The 19,597-nt window shown below is 46.2% G+C and overlaps 2 protein-coding genes across 4 annotated transcripts in view; one reads left to right on the top strand and one right to left on the bottom strand.

Annotated features, from left to right (window-relative positions):
- Cdca7l (cell division cycle associated 7 like) overlaps positions 1 to 19,236 on the top strand; it is a 32,764-nt gene extending 13,528 nt beyond the window's left edge. Inside the window, exons 2-10 of one of the 3 annotated variants that reach the window (XM_051177824.1) lie at positions 6,225 to 6,359; positions 9,898 to 10,026; positions 12,734 to 13,081; positions 14,568 to 14,639; positions 14,746 to 14,913; positions 15,452 to 15,577; positions 16,351 to 16,500; positions 17,555 to 17,691; positions 18,081 to 19,236. In XM_051177824.1, coding sequence (XP_051033781.1) covers positions 6,225 to 6,359; positions 9,898 to 10,026; positions 12,734 to 13,081; positions 14,568 to 14,639; positions 14,746 to 14,913; positions 15,452 to 15,577; positions 16,351 to 16,500; positions 17,555 to 17,691; positions 18,081 to 18,099 — 1,284 coding nt within the window. In that variant the 3' untranslated portion in view covers positions 18,100 to 19,236. Of the gene's footprint in view, positions 1 to 6,224; positions 6,360 to 9,897; positions 10,027 to 12,733; positions 13,082 to 14,567; positions 14,640 to 14,742; positions 14,914 to 15,451; positions 15,578 to 16,350; positions 16,501 to 17,554; positions 17,692 to 18,080 lie in introns of all 3 variants that reach the window. The other 2 variants (XM_051177823.1, XM_051177825.1) reach the window with 2 other exon arrangements.
- The window catches only part of Dnah11 (dynein axonemal heavy chain 11), a 294,048-nt gene continuing 293,243 nt past the window's right edge, over positions 18,793 to 19,597 (bottom strand). Inside the window, exon 82 of the mRNA XM_051177827.1 lies at positions 18,793 to 19,149. Coding sequence (XP_051033784.1) covers positions 18,902 to 19,149 — 248 coding nt within the window. The 3' untranslated portion in view covers positions 18,793 to 18,901. The remainder of the gene's footprint in view (positions 19,150 to 19,597) is intronic.

The raw sequence follows: 19,597 nt of genomic DNA, 5'->3' as shown, positions 1-19,597 counted from the left end.
GACTCTCGGCTCTTTGTAGAGAACTACCCAGTTCACTAGCCCATTTATTGACTAGGTAATTTGGCTTTCTGGAGTTCTTGCAGATGCTAGTGCTTAATTTCCTGCCCGTTGGCAAATGACATCCCCATTCCTGTAGACCATCCCTTCAGTGATTGTTTCCTTTGTTGTACAGGAATTTTAATGCCACACAGCCCCAGTTTTTAGAAAGCCCTCGCCTACACCTGTGGCTTGAAATGTTTTGCTTACGTTTTCCTGTAGCAGCTTCGGAATTTTAATATATTGGGTCTTTGATCCAGTTTTATTTTATTTTATTTTAATGCAGGTGAGAGTTAATAAATTCAGTCTTTCACATGAGGGCACACAATTTTCCCAGCGCCATTTATTATGGAGTGTTTTTGACACCTTTCTTGTAGTGTGTGGGCTTGTTTCTGGGCTTCTGGTCTACTGGTCTGTTTGTCTGTGTCTATGCCAGGACTATGTCAGTGTATGTTACTGTGACTCTAGTGTGGTCTGAGGTCAGGTGCTGTGGGTCTTCTGCCTTGTTGGGGTGTTTTGTGCTTCTATTTGAACACTGGGGTTGGGTTTTTGTTCTTTTTTTTTTTTTTTTTTTTAGTTCTATAAAGATACTAGAATGTTGGTGAGGATTGCATTGCATTGAATCTGTAAACTTTTTTGTTTTGTTATATATATGTGTGTGTGTGTATACATACATATATACATATATTTCTGATTCCTGAGTGTGAGAGATCTTTTTGTCCTGTAGTGTCTTAAAATTTTTTTCAGTGTCTTGTAGTATTTTTGTTCATGTTTTTCATCTCCTTAGCTAGGTTTATTCCTAGATGATCTCGTGTTCTCTCTCTTTCTCTCTCTCTGTGGGGGGGGTGGTGAGTGAGATTTTTATTATCCCTCTTGATTTTTCTCTTAGTGAGTTCCTTTTTGGCGTATGGAAAAGCCTCTGATTGATTTCTCTGTTTAGTTGTATGCCTGGTTTTAGTTCATTGCTGGCATGTAGAAAAGCCGCTAATTTATTTATTTATATGCTGGTTTTGTAGCTACCTTAGAATGCTAAGGGTTCTCTGGAGTGTGTAGGGAGTTTTAAGTGTAGGATCATGTTGTCAGCACACATGGGTAATATGGTTGTTGGCTCCTGATCATATGTCTGTTCTTTCTGTTCTAGTTTAGACTTTAGATGCTACATTGATTTAGAATGGAGAGGATGGGTACCCTTAAATCATTCCTAACCTTGCAGGAAATACTTCGCAGTGTTCCCTTGTGTAGTATCGTAATGGTTGTAGGTCTGCTGTATCTTTATTATGCTGATGCATGTCCTTCCCATCTATCCCCAGGTCTTCTGTCTTTTGTCATGAAGGGATGTTGAATTTTGTTGACTCACTGTTGAGATAATCTGTAATTTTTATCCTTGAAGTGCATTTATGTGCTGTGTGACATTTCATGGTTTGCATATCCTTACATTCCCGGAATGAAGTAGTTTGGTTATGGGTATGTGGTTTCATTTTCTCCTCTCCGTTTTACTTAAGTTTTTATTAACTGATTTTTTATACATGCATATAATGTATTTTGATCATATTTACTCTCTCCTTCCAGATAGATTTCTCACTCCCTTCAACGTCAGTCATGGCCTTTGTTGTTTAAATTACTGACCAAGTCCAATTTATACTGCTCCCTTAATTATGGATGTGGGGCCATCCATTGGGACAGGTCAACCTACAGGGGCCATACACCTAATGAAAACTGACTCTGCCTTCCCTAGAAGCAGTCATTTGTTAATACCTGGGAGAGAGTTGGGAGTTACTGACATGACCCCCCCCCATCCACATGGGCGTGCTGAGTAGCTTGAGTCTACGTTGTGCGTTCATGAGTACAGGGACACTAGAAGACTCTGTTTACCCAACCACTGGCTCTTAAATGTCTTTCTGACCCCTCTTCCGCACTGTCCCCTGAATCTTGGTGCAAGGAGGTGTGGTGGTTTGAAGGAGAATTGTCCCCGATAGGCTCACATATTTGAACACTGGGTTCCCAGTTGATTACACTGTCTGGGAAGATGTGAACTCTTTAGGAAGTACAGCCCTTCTGGAGGAAGCATGTCACTGGGATGGGCTTTGAGAGTTTATAGCCTTGCCCCTCTTCCTGTTCTCTGTGTGTGCGTGTGCTTCATGTTTGTAGTTGGAGATGTGACCTCTTAGCTTCCTGCTCTGGTTACCTGATGCCATGCCTCCTCTGCCATTTTGGACTCTTCTCTGAGACCATAAGCCCAAATGAATGCTTTTCTTCCTTAAGTTGCATTCTGTCATATTTTATCACAGCAACAGAAAAAGGAACTAATACAGATAGAGATGCCCCATTTATGGCCCAGCACCCCTTAGACCAGTGATTCTCAACTTTCCTAATGCTGTGACCCTTTGATGCTACTTCATAACTGAAATTTTGCTACTATTATGAATCGTAATGTAAATACGTGCAGGATATCTCACAGGTTGAGAACTGCTGCCTTAGACACTTATAGTCTCCAGGTTGACCAGTTGTGAGTTTCTTTGTTGACTATCATCCACTGCACAGAGAAGCTTTGATGAGGACTGACAGCTGCACTGATCTACAGTTACAGAGATATGTATTCTGAAGGTAGTTTGATACCATGTCTATTTAGCAAGACTAGTAAGCTCACCTGTGTCCTATGAGCTCCCATCTTGCTGGTGGTCCTTTAGTCTTGAATTTGGTTTGCCCAAATTTTATTGAGAATTGTGGCTTATGTTCATTAAGGATGTTGGTCTATTCATTGTTGTGTCCTTATTTGGTTTTGTATCAAGGTGCTGTCGGCTTCATAGAGTGAGTCTGTTCTTCTCTGTCTGTTGTGGAAAAGGTGAGCATTGGTGGTGAGTCATCTCTAACAAGTCAGTCAGATCCAGGGTTTCTCTTTGGCTCTTACTGCTGTACTTTCATTACCTGCTGTTTAAATGGTTTTTATCCTCTTAACGGCTGGTCATATGCGGCTGGGAGTTTATCTATTAAAGTTCTTCTACATTGTCTAGTTCTTCAGGTTATACCTCTTAAAGATATTTTCTAGTGAATTTCATTGCAATCTATTGTAAATTCTCCTTTTTTTTTGTCTTTGAGCTTACTAATTTGTATCTTTGTTATATTAGCACAGAGTTCACCAATCCTATTTAAAATGCTACCCCCCCCCCCCGCCTAAGAGCCCACTTTTAGTTGTTTTTTGTTGTTGTTGTTGTTTTTTTTTGTTTTTTCTCTTTGTAGGGCCTGCCACCTAGCTCCCAAATAAATACACGCGGAGGCTTATTCTCTTATAAATGTCTGGTCTTAGCTTGCCTTCTTGCCAGCTTTTCTTAAATTATCCTGTCTACCTTTTGCCTCTGGGCTTTTGCCTTTCTCTATTTCTGTATATCTTTTCTTTCCTTCTTACTCCATGTCTGACCATGTAGCTGGGTGGCTAACTGCTTCTTTGGTCTTTTTCCTCCTGTATTTCTACTATTTATTCTCTCTGCCTGCCAGCCCCACCCATCCTTTCTGCCCAGCTCTTTATTAGACCAATCGGGTGCTTTAGACAAGCAAAGTAACACAGCTTCACAGAGTTAAACAAATGCAATGTAAAGGAATGCCACACACCTTTGCATCACCAAACAAAAGTTCCACAGCATGAACAGATGTGACACACCTTAAAATAATATTCTACAACACAAACTAGTGAGTCTGTGTGTCATTACTTTAGTCTGCACAAGACATATTTTTGATTTGTGTTTGTTGAGATTGGCTTTGTGACCTAGATTGTCCTCTGTGTAAGCTGCTGAGACAGTGAATGTATTCTGTGTCTGTGGGGTGGGATATTCCATAGATGTGTAAAACTATTTGGTCTCTGGTGCAGTTCAGCTGCACCTTTGTTTGGATAATTTGTTTAAAGATGAGAGGGGTGGGTATGAAAGTCATCCTGTTTATTTTATTAGAGCCTCTCTGACCTTTTATGTGCATCCATGCTTGTTTTGTGAAATTAAGAGCTTAAATGTGTAGTCCATATACGTATTTACCACTGTTACATCTTGAATTGTGTGGCCATTGTTAATGTGTAGTGGCTTCCTTTATCTTCTCTGATTGTGGTTTGAAGTCTGATAACTATTACTTATCAGATAAAGTAATAGTTACGCTAGATCGTTTTCAGCTTCCTTCCATTTAATACACAAGTCATTTGACCTTCAGATTGTGTTGTGGGAGTGTTTGCTGTACAAGAAACAAGGACCTGGGCTTAGATCCCCAGTGTCGTTGTGAAAACTGGGTGCTGTGGTGGCTAGTACCTGTAATCCCAGTGCTTCAAGGTGGAGATAAGAGATTCCTAAGCTCATTGGCCCATTAGGTCAGCTGGGTCAGTGGATTTCAGGTTAAGTAAGAGACCTTTTCTTAAAAATATAAGGAGGTTGAGAAAAGCAGCCAATCTAGCTTTCACATGTATCCATGCACACAGGCACACATGTGAGTTCTACTGAAAATACAACAGAAAAAAAGAGATGTGAAGACCAAAGAAAGAAAATAACAGAAAAAAAATTGTTCAGTAATTTAAAAAAAAAAAAAAATGCCGTGGAAAAATGAGATGAACTTAGCTGTCCTAGGAAAAGATGATGAGAGCAGAATACGCTCTCAACAGGGGTTTATTGGAGCCCGGCACCGGGTGTTCATAGAGTCCACCCTCGCCTGGGCTCTCAGAACTAGATCCTAGGCCTACCTGACCTCTTTGTTGCAGATTCATGTTAAACTCTAGGGCCTGTAAACCCAGAGGATCAAGTAGTATGTCCATCCTTTGCCAAAGGAACAGCAAGCTTTTGGAAAGCCTTTCAATACCGTTTAGAATTTGGCAGTAAGGGCAAGCCCTGCACACGCCTAGATTGTGTGGTGCGTTGTTGGAATGCTCGTCTTTTATTTCCAATCTGTAATGAAGCCAGAGCAGGTTGAAAACCTGTGGATTCAGGCGGAGATTAGGCAGACACAGACACGTCTGCCCAGGCATGGTCCCCACGTTCGTCGCCAGTAGTTCATCCCTGCCTTGAATTTTCTCTGCTCCCTGCACTGACTTTGAAATCCACAGATGGTGTTCCTCTGGTAACCATGTGTTGAAACAGACTTTGGTGAGAGGTCAAAAGGGGTAGAGGCTGAAATTGCACCGCGCCTTTCTCGGGTGATGGCTGACGTGGACTTGTGTAAGTACTGCCTGTGTTACTCTGGAGTTGTGAGTTCTGGTAGCTGAGCCACCAAAAGGTGTCTAGGAAAATATCTCTCCGGCCTTTGCTCCCATTAGCTGTGTGTGACAGTTGACATCTTTTTTTCATGCCATATATGCGTGTATATGACTTTAATTCGTAAAATAATCTAGGGATCACTATATATGTATGTATGTATATATATATATGTAATTATCTTTCTGACTTTGGCTTAGTTCTTTTATTTTTGATTATGTCTAGTCGTATCACTTTCCCTGACTCCTCTCTAAGCACTGTGTGTACACACAGATTAAATAAGTTAGCTATCCCAGAGGACTTTCTGTGGATGGAGACAAACTCCAGAAAAATGTAACCTGATAAAGAACAAATGTGCAGACAAATGGTGTCATCATACAGATGATGAGTCTGTAGGTGCTGCTTTTTCTTGTTTTGTTTTTAATAAGTAGGTGGGAGAAAACAGGTAGTCAGCATACATGTATCCCAGCAGACCCATATTTGTTAGATTGAGTAGACATGGGTCTCTGGGGAGGGGGGGTGACCGTTCTAAAGGCCTGTAAGTTCTCTCCAAGTTAATCCACTGACTTCAAGTGTAGAAAAGGGAAAGCCACTGTTTGGGCATGCATCTCTGAACCAACACAGGCTAACCAAAAATGAAGAAGTAAGCCAAGAGCTTACTGCCTGGTATTTCCTTACAAGAACCACTTATGGATGAGTTACCTTGAGGAGGAGCTCATTGACCTCTCAGATGCTAAGTAGCTTCTGTCTAAGAATGACTGTATGTTACCCAGAAGGGAAGGTATGTATACATTTAGAACTGGAACAGATTTGGTTATGTCTCCCACTTTTTATCCACCATGAGAGTCTCAGCTGAAGCCCTTTGCTCAGGGTTCCAGGGATCTTGGGAGCAGCTGTGGTAAAGGATGCGATGTGTTCATTCCATCCTGAGTGATCCTGGTTTCACCCTCTCTTCTGCATCCAAAACAGATCCCCAAAGAAGTAGCTGACATCTTCAATGCTCCCAGTGACGACGAAGAATTTGTGGGTTTCCGGGATGATGTTCCCATGGAAACCCTGTCAGAGAGCTTCGAGAGTTTGGACTCACTGGAGTTGGAGAAACAGGTAGGAGGAGTCCTTCTTCTCCAGGCAGGCATGGCCCTCTGGGAGCCTGCAGCAGGGTGCAGGCTACTCTCTCATCTCACAATGCAGTCGTAAGTTTATGAAATGGTGCATCGTTGGGTACTATGTTTCAGATTTTATCTTCCTGTCTCCAGAAGCAGGTGAGAGGATTCTGTGCGTGCTTGTTGCCGTAATCCTGGCCACGGACAGCTTTGTCAGTGAAGGGACGTCACGTGATTAAATCTACTTTCTTTCTTCCCCTGGCTGTCACCTGTGGGCTCTATTTCCCTCCTCTTACACACTGGCAAGGGCGGGCTACGCTTGCTCCACGCTCCCACACAGCTCACAGCAGTGTGTGACTGAGAGACAGGTGTCCTGTATGGGTCCTGCACAAGGTTCTGTCACCCCCCTTCTGGGGAGAATGTTATTTAATTACTTCTGAGGAAGTGACAGGAGTTACAGTTCTGAGAGTTAGATCCCTGGAGCTTTATACGAAGCCTGGCACCACAGTGGCCAATCAGATTATTCAGCCTCCGTGACATAGTCTCGAGTTCTTCATTGTTCCTGCACCCTGACCTCCACTAACAGGCTGTAAATTTAACCCGCCTGGGGAGGAGTCAGCTAACCCCGTTGAGAGTAGCAGAAGGGCTGAGCTTAGGTTAGGCTCTGTCATTATTCAGAAGCCCCCAGTTTTGCTGTGCATGGTTAGAGAGGGAGGGTGGTGCCTAAGCCATCGTGTCAAGGGACTGTGAGAAGTACAAGGCGTGTGGGCACTGGGGACATCTGCTGCTTCTGCTGCTATGACAACTATGTCCATAGTCCCATCCGCCAGTCACATTTTATACAGATACTGAAGTTACTCCAGACTCCAGGGCGGGTGGAGTCCAGACGGAACTGAAGCTCAGGGACACCAACGACTTAGCCAAGGTCCCACATTGAAAACAGTGCTGAGTGAGGCTGGCTGTTCCGATCCAGGCTACCGCTTGTCAATCTCCTCCTCCCTGGTACTTCTTCCTCTCACCTATTCTGCACAGCACAGATGCTGGCCAATCCCTCCACACAGCCAATCTCCTGTCAGCTGTTGCCCCCCCCCCCACACACACACTGGAGGGATTCCTTTCCCCTCTGTGATAGAGTGTATTTCTCTGCCTTCTAAGTCCTTGTAGGCCTATCTGACTCCTCAGCTTGCAAGTTCCTTGAAGGGGGGCATCATACTTACACGATGCTCTTTAGCTTCCCTGGCTCTGACTTTTGTTAGGCTGCCTGGTTTCAGACGGGCAGCACTCTGGGTCACCACGCACAGGAGGCACCCATGGGGGTTTATCATCAGCTCTAGTTGGAACATGTCCGCCTCACTGGTACGCAGGTCATTGCTGTCCGGTGCTTTTTCATGTCACGCGAGCATCAGAGTAACTGACGCAATTGCTTCTGCCGTTTTCTCTTGCTTACAGTGTTAATCGTAGTAGACACTTGTGTTCCTTGGTCTTGCCTTGGCAGCGTAGTGAACAGCTTTTCAGAAAGCAGAGAGCTGTGGGAGCCTTTACCCAAGCGCATGGCGAGGCTGTGCGGTGGAGATTAGCTTTGTACGGCCATGTGAGAGGAGAGTAAGCTTGTAGCAAAGCCGTTTTAACCCTACCAGGACTGCTCACCTTCTCTGGGATAGAAACTGCCAGGCAGGTTGGAACTTGTTGCTCTGAGCTTGACTCATCTTCTCTCTCAGACTCTGTATAGGAGCCTTGGATATTTATTGAATGTATGCATTGAGGCGACCCCCCAGGGGCTAGCCAGATGTTTCCTGCACTCCGTGCACTCCGGTGCTTGGTGGGTTTCCTTAGCAGGTGGCTGTGTTGTACTTGCGTCTTTCTATTTTTATCTTATGTGTAAGAGTGTTCGCTTGAACGTGTGTGCATGCACCACTTGCAGCAATAGGCGTGTGAGCCCTTAAAACTGGAGTTGGGGAGGTTTGAAGCTGGCATGTGGGCACTGAGAACCGGACCTGTATCCTCTGCAAAAAACATTAAGCGTTCTCAACCACTGAGCCATCTCTCCAGCCCCACACTTGTTCTTTTATTAATTTCTCAGCCCTGGTCTAATGCTCACCTGACCCCCCCCATGCACACACACACACACACACTTGTGATTCAGTTTGTCCAGCTCGGGGAAAGGGCATCAACTTGCACACTGTGTGTAGCTGACTCTGGGCTGGCTCCCTCCCTTAAATACAATTTGAGTTTCTCTTGAAACTCCCTTTTCTCTTTTTTTTTTTTTTCTTTCTTTTTCTTTTTTGCAGCTGCACCACAGCTAGCAACAAAAGAAGGAAGTAATTTAGCTCTGAGCAAACCCATTCCAATTACCTATAATTCATAGGGGACATTCTTAATCTTGCTGCTAGCTGTAGGCATTTCTTTCTCCACTACCTTGCAAGTTTTCCCACTATTATATATTTCTATTTTATGTTTCTTTTTTTTTCCCCCTCCCCAAAGATATATCGGAGTCTGAAGAAGTGTATAATTAAAGCCAGAGAAAGGCAGCAATGATATGGTGGCAACCAAGTATGGTGTTATGAGGGGTCACTGCTTGATGCTTGATTGGGAGTGGGGACAGGGACCAGAGTTCTGGTGCAGTGTTGTGACCTTGCTGGAAGCTGCATTGGGGGGGGGGTCTCTCTTCCAGTCTGCCATTCCTCTCTTTCAGACACTCTTAGGAGATTGAGGCTTCCTTCCTTCTTTGTAGTATGTCCAAAGACAATAAAAGTCATCATTAGAAAATGTCTTTGCTCACCTCTCAGTTTTGCAACAGGGGAGTCCAGGGTGAGAGAGGTACAGATTTCTCTGTTTCCCCCTGCTCCTGTCACAGGAAATGGAGCGATCTGTAGCGATGGGTGAGGGGTGTATCCTGTGGAGAAACTCACCGCTGCATTCGAAGGGGATATGCATTTACCCATGGAAGACTGCTCCAGATGGCTTCGGAGAGTGAAGCTAGCAGCTCTTTCCACAGTTTGTGTGAAAGCCAAAGCCTGGGTTTTGGTGGCTGGGGCTAGAGTCTCTGAACTCTGTCAACACTCCCCCATCAGGGCAGGAGTGACCGAGACACCGTATCGATTAAAATCTCTTGTGTATAAATAAGTCTTTATTTCTGTAAGGTGTGCTGTGTGTGTTTATGGTGGTTGTAGTAAAATACACACACCGTGTAGAACTTGTCACTGTATCATTTTAAGTAGCGTTAACCATATCATGCATTGTGGTGCAGCTGCCCCCACTGGCAGTCTCCGGAACATTCCCATCCAATAGAAAGTGTTGCCCAGTAGACGGTAAGTTCCCACCCTATAACCACTGTTTCTTCTCATCTTTCTCTTCATGAATGTGTTGTGGCAGTGGTAGCTGATTTTTGAGACAAGGTCTCACTCTGTGGTTCAGGGTGTGGGAATCCTGCCTCAGCCTTTACTCCTAGTGCCCAGGGAGATCTCCTCCTCCCCAGAGTTAAAGGGATTCTGGGTCTCTACCGCCATGTCTGGTTTTCATGTGTGTTTTTAATTTAACAGGATGTGTGTTTCCGTTCCAAATACCTTACTGAAGAGCTAAGAAGGATTTTCATAGAGGACACAGATTCAGAAGCTGGAGATTTTGAAGGATTTACAGAGAGCGAGGTGAACATAAACAGTGACCCAGAGGTAACAGTGGTGGCCAACACAGAGGGGCATGGGCTGTAATGTTTCTAGTCTTGTATTGAATTCTCCGTTTACCCTGACATGCTACCTTACTAATAAAACGATGGCATTGTCTAATATATCTACCTACCTACCTACCATATATCTATCGTTTATTTACTTATTGGTAGAAGCCAAATAACATAAAGATCACTACTCTAGAGCTGGTCTTGCTAGGTCCACAGGTAAACTCCTCCTCTACTCCCCCCTCTACCCCTTGGTGGTCAGGGGCATGTCCCAGGTGACCTTCATAGAGGTGACCTTCATAGTCTTACTCAGTTTACCTCAGGTTCATCTTCAGCTTTTTTTTATCTATGAATTCTGCCTTGGGGTAACATGTTCCTTCAATCTATCTCTTGTCGGGTGTGAGGCCATAGTCTCCGGCTAGAAGCAAAGTGGGAGAGGCCTGTGCCTCCTGGTTTGGATTCTGCTAACTGTAAGGATGATACAGGCCTATCGGGGTCCTGGGGAATCTCCCCTTGGTCCTGCGTTACTGCTAAAAGGCTTCCTTGTGGACCTTTTCCTTTATTTATTGAGGCCGGCTATTTTTCACACACTAGCATTTCTGTCGTAGGTTACTTTAAATCACTGCGTCGTTGGTGGCGGTGTTGATGGTGGTGGTGATATTGGTGGTTTGTGGCAACCACAGCCTACATTGGCCCTAAACACATATTTCTTCTCCTTCAGCATCTCAGGCACTGGGATTCCATGTCAGGCCGTTTTAAATGTTTTATTGGAATAGTTTTATGTTCATAAAGTTAACAAGGCGGGGTGAAGAGCCCCAGATGTGTTTGTCAAACTTTTCGTGAGGCGTTAACCCTTGTTTTTCATTAATGTGTCCTTTGTGTCCTAGGTTCTAGTCGCAAAAATCCCAGAACAGGAAGCCTTTCTTTTCAATTTCTTAAACTGAAAATTTTATCTAAGTGTTCAGTGCTAACTGAATAATAAGACTATTTATTTATCTACAATGAACATACCACTTTCTTCTTTGCTGGTAAGGTGAGGTTAGCTTATGCCTATTCGACGGTGCCATCAGCTCCTACACAGAACCTGTAGAAAGATGATGAGCGGCAATGGTGGCCTTGTCTGTCCCTCTCCTGCCCTCAGGCATCACTAATGGCACAGAAGTCCTGGGCATTGGCCTCCTCACGGCACTGTAAATATGCTGGCTGACACTCCTCACTCTGCTCACGAGTGTTCCCCAGATGCTTTAGACTTTCACCAGCAAGACACTTAGACAGGAAACCCATCAGATTTTGGGAGATCCTAAGTGACTTCTTTAAACTCGGTGATACTCAGTCACAGACTTTGTTTCTAAGGAGGGAAAGTAATTTCGCTCCCAAAGCCCCCTTCCTAGAGCCTGTATACTTAAGTCACACCCTATGTACATCAGAGCTGATATAACTCGGTGTAGGTCCACTCACAAACATGATTCGAGAGTTCGTTGAAAAAGCTGTCTTGGCATTCTGTGACTAGAAGGAAACATCGGAGAATTACTGTACAGAGAGAAAAGGTTTAACTGTGTGTGTGTGTGTGTGTGTGTGTGTGTGTGTGTGTGTGTGTGTGTGTGTGTGTGTCACCGTTTGAAGGTTTCAAGCAAGGTGGTATCCTCAGTTGGCTCTGTGGCTTTGTGTCTGGTGGGTGAGGCAGGAGCATGCGGTGGGGCCAAACTGCTCACCGAGGCTGGAGCACCAAAAAGTAAAGGGGAGAGGAGGATTCCCACTCTCCAGCCCGGGGCCGTTGCAGCCCAGATACTAGGCAAGCCCAGCCGTGGTACCGACCTGAGTCCAACTCTGGTTGGTTGGGATCATCAGGAGGAGCCGTTCGGAGAAGGGTTAAAGGGAACTTTGTGGGTTGAACGTTTAATTAAACCTGCCTCTGTCACTTCTCAGAGTCATCAGATCTCAGAGGCCACCCACCGTTACCGAGTGACAGTAGCATGTTACTGCCTTCTGTACAAACTGTCACATGTAAGCACAGCCCAGGTTGTAGGCTTGACTACCCGGAGACGTTGAGCTGACAGGGGCACTGTCTGCCACGCCTGCCTTCACTTCAGCTCACAGTGGCGTGGTACCCAGAAGGGAAGACCCCTTGTGCCCTGAGGAGGATGTGCCCTGTCCCAGACTGTTGTCTGGTCTTCAGGCTGTACCAGGATTGACTTAGTTGTTTTTTTCCCCCCTCATTTGTGCCTATCCTGAGTCTACAGTGGACAGGGGAGTGGGCTCTTCCCAACCTTCACTCACACGCCCCTTCCTTGCTGTTGAGAGCAGACAGGCCTGCCCCCCCCCCACAGCCTCTGATTTTCTCTGTTGATAACACTTCCGTAGCACACTTTGGCTGTACCAGCTTACCCCTTGGCTGTGCAGGAGTTCTGCTTCTAGCCTGGTTCCCACGTAGGGTTGCCTGTGCTTTGATGTTATTCATCACCAAACTTCATGTGCGTTTAGCCAGAGAGTTCAGAGGGTATCGGTAGGAAGGGAACACTTCTTTTGCCGCAATATGAGTCATTTTGTTTACGTATTTTTAGAGCTGGGGACTGAACCCAGGGCCCAAACTGGTGTCGATCGTTTCTATGCCACTGACCTGCATTCCTACCTAGAGTAGTTTTAAACACAGTCGTTTGGTTTAGTTTTGGTAGGTGGATATAGACCGTATTCCCTTTGTCCCGTAGCTCCTGGAGTCAGAGCTGAGTGACAGTGGCAAAGCGTCTGTGGCGAGTGAGGAGGAAGGGGAAGCCGATGACGAAGAGGAGGCCGTACCCAGAAGAGGCACGAGAAGCAGTTTTGGTCTTCGAGTAGCCTTTCAATTCCCCGCCAAAAAACTGGCAAAAACGCCGGGTAAAAGTAGCTCACACTTAGCGGACAGCAAGAGTGATCTTGGGAGAGAGAGAAGCTGCAGACAGGCCACGGAACGGGAAGACAGCACCTCTGAGTCCGAGGATGACTCCAAGGCTGAGAGCCAGGAGACTTCGGATGCTCTGCTGAAAAGGGCCAGGAATATCAAAGAGAACAAGGCCATGGTGAGCTCTCTCGGGGCACTGGAACTGTAGCCGGCTGCCCCAAAAGTTGTGCTACGGCTTTGCTCTCTGGAAGGAAAGTATACTCTGGGGTGCAGTTGCTTACGCCATTAGCTCTGGTTTGGGAAGATTCGGGGACAGTTTGTCGCTGCTCCAAGGTTGAGCGGGCTTGAGTTCTAAGCCGACAGAGGCACCGCAGAGGAGAGAGGCTGACCGGCTGCACTGCCCCCAGACGACAGACGTGAACACGAGCCGGACTGTCACTGAGCCCAGGCAGAATTGCAGTGCTGCCTGGAAGAAGCCACCCCTTCAGAGACATCATTTGAAGGAAGGAAAGGGGCCAGTTACTAGCCCCTGAGGCGTTCTAATTCGGTTATGCCTCAGTTAGCTCAACCTATGTGTTTGGGGGTTTTTATATGTGGCCAGTAAGTCATCCTAATCCTCGAAAGTCATTCTTTTTCTCCTATTTTTTTTTTTTTAAAAAAAATCTGCTAATTGCCATTTAAAATATTTTTCACTTTGATGACTTTTTTTCTTGTTTTGTTTTGAGACAAGGTTTCTCTGTGTAGCTCTGGCTGCCCTGGAACTCAGGAAGTAGACTAGGTTGGCCTCCAACTCACAGACATGCACCTGCCTCTGCCTCCCGAATGCTGGGACTAAAGGTGTGTGCCACCATTGCCCCTCTTTTTGATTGACGACTTTCTATTTTTGTTTTATTTTTCAAGACAGGGTTTCTCTGTGTAATGGCCCTGGCTGCCCTGGAACTTAGGATGTAGACCAGGTTGGTCTCCAATTCAGATCTGTCTGCCTCTGCCTCCCAAGTGCTGGGATTAAAGGCATGTACCACACCGCCCAGATCTTTTATGTCTTTTAAGAAAAGCACAACATTATATACGTAGGCCTGTACCTTATATTAAGAGAACATAGTCCACTATGGGTGAATCTTGATTTTTACAGACAGATTTGCTTGGCTCAACAAAATTGTAGCACATGGTTATTCTAAGTGGTCTAATGTGTACGTGAATCTAAAACTGAAAATCCCAATTAAAGTGCTGGGGGTGGGGTGCATATTAGTGTCTATTGCTTGGGGTTGGGTGTTTGTCTGTGGTTGGTGCTGGGATTACGGCGTGTGCCACCACTCAAGGCCCAGCAAGTATTTTGATTGATTTGGGAGCTCGGAGACTCATCTAGCTGAACCCTTCTTTGGACACGCTGACATTGGACTTTCAGCTGTGTAAAATGTCCAGGGTCACACAGTTGGCACAGCCAGGACCTTATGCTCCTGGCCCCCAAATGTAACAGGACTGTCTTCACTGTGTTATATGTTAGGAGTGGGCGTGGCATTGGCTCAGGTGACCCACGGCGTCAGCTTCTTACTTGGGAGGTGAAGTCTTAGTTACGAGACTCATGGGAGCCACAGAAGGAAGCAGATGTTGCTTCCAGATGTCTTCTTGACTGACTTTAGATCCTCCTTTCTTTTGAACCTTAGCTCGCTCAGTTGTTGGCGGAATTGAACTCGGTGCCAGATTTCTTCCCCGTGCGAACCCCGACCTCAGCTTCTGTAAGTGAAAGTCCTGACTCCTCAGACTGGTCCTGCTCTGTGGGACGTGGTAGCCTTCTGTTCAGAGGGGCCCAGATGCATCTGTCTGTGCCCTTGGTTTCAGAAGAGGAGAACGTCACGCCGAGCCTTCTCAGAGGGACAGATCATACGGCGCATGAACCCAACCCGGAGCGCACGGCCCCCGGAGAAGTTTGCCCTGGAAAACTTTACCTTCTCGGCTGCCAAGCTCACCGAAGAGCTTTACAGTTTCAGAAGAAGGAAGACAATTAGTGGGGTATTTACTGACTAATTCCCGTAAATGCGAGCATCTCATTATGCTGTGCTGGCTTCTGTGTAGCCTTGAGTCAGAAGGGTTCCAGCAGCTAAGAACTTTGAGTTTTCACCATGATCGTATGAGAGAGCACAGGTTGAGATGACCCCCAGGGCAGAGCTGCAAATCACCCTCAGAGTCCTTTGTGTAAATGAGCTGAGATGAATGGCTGCGGGTAGAGCTCCTGGCTGGCTGGCTTTGATTGCCAGCTTTGGTTTTGCACCATGGAAGATGCAGGAGTTCTGTTGGGGAAGAGGGGAAACTTAGGAGCCCCTCCCATGTGGGCTTGGCTGTTCACTTCCCTGTCTCCCCAAAGTTTAGAGCACCTCAGCATGCTTTAGTGCCCTCCAGGGGAGGTTGGGTTTGGGCTGAAGCCCCCTGAGTGACCACACAGACAAAGCAGACGTGGCCAACCTTCCATCTCTAAGCATGTTTAAGATTTTTGGTCTAATTTTCAGTGTCTTGATGCATGTACCATGGTTTCCTGTTTTTCCTTTGCAAGGGGAAATGCCAGAAGTACAGACGACGTCACCGAGTATCATCTTGCCGCTCAGTGAAAGACATCACTGAAGACGACTTGGAAAATGTTGCCATAACTGTTCGCGATAAAGTCTACGATAAAGTGCTGGTAAGGGACACCTTTAGAAAAGCGTGCATGAATGATCCCTACTGGGAGCCCCACACAATCATTTATGAACAACCTGAGACCTCTGCTCTGGTGTTATCTTCCTTAAGTCTTGGTCTGAGCTCTATGGTCCTGGATCCACTGTACTGGGCAAAGGCAGGCTACCTAGCACAGTGGTCCTGCTTGAGGGAGAGGGCTCCCTGGGGTGTGTGTCCTGGACGGTAGGTACTGGGTTAGAAAAGCATGCATATGTTTTATATGTAAAATACTCACCATCTGGGGGAGTGGGACGAGGGAGGTATACGTTATCTATAGGATAAAGTAGAATTTCTGGTTGGTATGAGCTGGATTACTTTCTCCAAATGATGACCTGCATCATTTTTGCTTGTTCAACACTGTTTTAAAATAATAGAATGTCAGTTGAATTGCCAACCTTTTGGAACAAGTTTTTACACATTCATTTCTAGGTCTCCAGCAATAGATTAGAGACAGAATTCATGCTACATGGGCGCTTTGCTATCTATCTCTTCCTCAAGACCCCCCCCCCAACGGTCTCTCTTCTGTTCCTGATGGTTCTATCCCTTCCGTGTCCCCTGCTTAGCCTCATCTGTCCCAGAACTGAAGAGCTCACAGTGGAGGTCACCATCCTTTGTCCCTAGTGATAATCCTGCTAGATTGTGGGCATGAGGCCACGTTCCTGCACTCTGAAATGCATATATAAACATCTGATGAGTGTCACCATAAGCCACAGATCGCCTCTTTCGCCTTCCCCGTAGGGTAACACCTGCCACCAGTGCCGGCAGAAGACCATTGATACCAAGACAGTGTGCCGGAACCAGGGCTGTGGTGGTGTGCGGGGACAGTTCTGTGGGCCGTGCCTGCGGAACCGCTACGGAGAGGATGTGAGGACAGCATTGCTGGATCCGGTAGGAGCAGCAGTGTGTGTGTTTGTTATGGACACACTGATGAGGCTGTGCAAGCCTGGGAGCCCTGTGGTACCCTTCTGTGTCACTTCCCGTCCTCCAGCTTAAGTCTGTGGGGGGAAAGGAAGCACACAGTGTTTCCCTCCTGGGAAGAGGTGGCTGATGGAGAGGTCCCTCCCACGGGGGTTTCTAGGGGCCAAGCCAGGGTTGCTTTCAGTGGGTCCTCTCTCCTCTAGCAGACTGATTTCACTTCATCCATCTTGGCATGTCCGGGGGTAAATCACGGTTAAGTGCTTCCTGCTGTCCAGAACCACGCTGAGTGTCTCTTACCTTGCTAACATCACTTATCAATGGCACATGTACACGTGTGTGCACTTGGCTGCAGAGACCAGAGGGCAACCTCAGTTGTCGTTAGAAGGACGCCTTCTACAGAGTCCCGCCTTAGCTTAGCGTTCGGTAGTGGGGATGGCCAGCGATAGATCCTATCATCTCTGCCTGCCCAGGGCACATCGCCTGGGCAGGTCCTTTGTGTGTGAGTATAGAGATGGCATTCAGGCCCTCCCCATGGACTGAGCTCTTCGCCCCAGCCCCATTTTACCTCCTGAGGTGGGTGTTTATCCTGTCTATGCTTCAGATCCCTAGGAGAAACGAAATGTCCTTTCCAGACTATCAAGGCTTGTAAGCGCTGCCTTGAACCTGATCATTGCCACTTTGGGGGTCTGTGTTGGCCTCTTCTGCAGTAGTCATGGGGTATATCTATCAGGAGAGCTAGAATTCTTACCTGGTTCTTGTGCCAAACGTGTGTGACCTGTGAATCACATAGGACCCCCGAACATAAAGACACCTAAATTTTCTTTGTAATAGCTCCCCCCCGCAGTGGTAACCATCTGGTCATGTCTAGAACAGATGTCTCCTTGTTTCTCTGACACAGAGTCATTCTTACCGGGGGGTCCTTGTGTAGCCCCTCCTACACTATGCCTGAGGGGACACCATGTGTTAGTGGCTGGAGGATAGAATGTGGATTTAAAAGGAACAATCTCTCTCTACTGCTCCCTAGGAGTGGACATGTCCTCCCTGCCGTGGGATTTGCAATTGCAGTTATTGCCGGAAGCGAGATGGCCGCTGTGCCACTGGAATTCTCATTCACTTGGCCAAGTTTTACGGTTATGATAATGTCAAGGAGTACCTGGAGAGGTAAGTCTCCAGCAAGGCACAGGTGTGCAGGAGACCCTGGTTTTCTCCTCGGCTAATTTGTAGAAACCCCCTTGAGTTCCATCCATTCGTACTGGAGAGGCCTAGGCCTCAAGAATCCATTCCTCAACTCCACAGTGCTCAAACTATTTCCACCTGTGGAGCAAAACAAATTACATGATAACTATCGTAAAACAACACTGGTCTCCACAGCCTGAGGAGCACGGAGTTGGACATGTGCAGCTGAGACACGCTGTGCGTTCTGTACTCTGGGCAATAGAGCCGTGTCTCAGTGTATACCCCTGGGTATTCTGGTCCACTGTAACCTAGGATGCTGCTTCATGCTTGCTTCTGGTCAGCTGCTTACAAAAACTTCTCCATCTTTTGCCCAGCTTACAAAAGCAGCTGTAGAAGCCCACTGCCAGGAAAAGGAACGCTCGAATGTACCAGAGTCCTGCTACAGAGATGTCTGCCATTTGTGCCTAGCCTTAGAACTGAACTTCACAGAAGCTTGTTTCCTGGAATTTATTGTTTTTTTAAGTTTATATCCTTAAAAATATTTCTCAGGAAAACTAGTAAAGCAGAGAAGTCTGTACGCAGACCTGTAATATACAAATATCTGCTGAAGACGTAAAAGCACAATTTAAATGGGGCAGAGTTAAAAGCTCAGGTAAGTTACACAGCGGACGCTCAGGCTCCCCCCCCACAGTCCCTGCAGCCACTTCTCTGCCTCCTGAGTAACCAGAGCTCAAACCTGATGGTTTATTTGGCTCTAGATACTGAGTTCTGGGTCATTAGAAATCTATATTGAAGAATGTTCCTCTAAACGATCAAGTGCAATTAACCACACACTGAGTACAGTGTCCTTTTATTGTTTAAAAAAAACAAAAAAAAACAAAAAAAAAAAAAACAAAAACGGACCAAGTTATGGACACTGGAGGCCTCGGCATGCTTGCCTCTACCTTCAGGGTCTGCCTGGAGCCTGCTGCTTCTATGTTTTTTTAATAGAACCCTTACTACATTGTTTTTGAGACTTAGGGGAGATAAGCCATGGTGGAGGAAGTTAAAAAGCAACAAGTATATCCCAGGTAGATGTTTTTAGTGTTGTGTTTTGTTGTTTTTGTTTAATATACTGCTATTCCCCCTTCACCCCCGTTACTAAGACATGCTCACTGTCCTGGCTGAAGAATTTAAGTTGCAGTACCCAGGCCGTTTATGCCTCTAGCAGTAGAGCCACGCCTGCCAGCACCCACTTAGCTATCTTTTCTTTGCTCTTCAGCCGGAAAGTCCACACGTAGGTGAGGCCTCTAGCTTTGGTTTTGTAAACGGGGCACTCATAGGTGTGCTTGGTTTCCTGTCTGTCCACGGTTACGGCTTTGGCAAAGATGACAGGCATCGTGGATGTTAACTCCTTAAGGCGGGCGTCAACAAGGGCTCCTGACTGGATGTCCCACCTGGCACCTGGGGCAGAGACAACAGTTGTGTAACTAGGGCGTGTAGGTACCAGTGCTCTTAATTGTTTGATGCAATAAATGTTCCTGCTTTTTATCTCGTTATCACCTATCTGTGGCGTCCGTCCTTATATAATAATCACCAAGCGTAAGACGGAATTTTCGCAAATGCAAGCCCTTTGCAGCACAACTTTTGTTTGTAAGTTTGTAACTTTCTTTTCCCACCGCATTTAACTAGCTTGGAAGTTTAGCCTTGAAATATCTGAACTGTGTGTGGCGTCCTGCGGCATAAATGCACAAATCGAGCAACACAGCATCTCCAAGGGCTTAGAGACAGCTGGGTGTGTAGAGGACGGGCCAGCAAGATGGCTCTGTGGGTAAAAGGTAAGGTTTTGGCAACCCTATCACCTGAGTTGGTCCCTAGAGCCCATAGCGGAAGCCAGATGTGGAAATGCACA

Source organism: Phodopus roborovskii, unplaced genomic scaffold, assembly GCF_943737965.1.
Source record: "Phodopus roborovskii unplaced genomic scaffold, PHOROB, whole genome shotgun sequence".
Classification (NCBI taxonomy): Eukaryota; Metazoa; Chordata; class Mammalia; order Rodentia; family Cricetidae; genus Phodopus; species Phodopus roborovskii.
The sequence above is the reverse complement of the archived record's forward strand: the minus strand, read 5'-3'. Positions and strand labels throughout refer to the sequence as shown.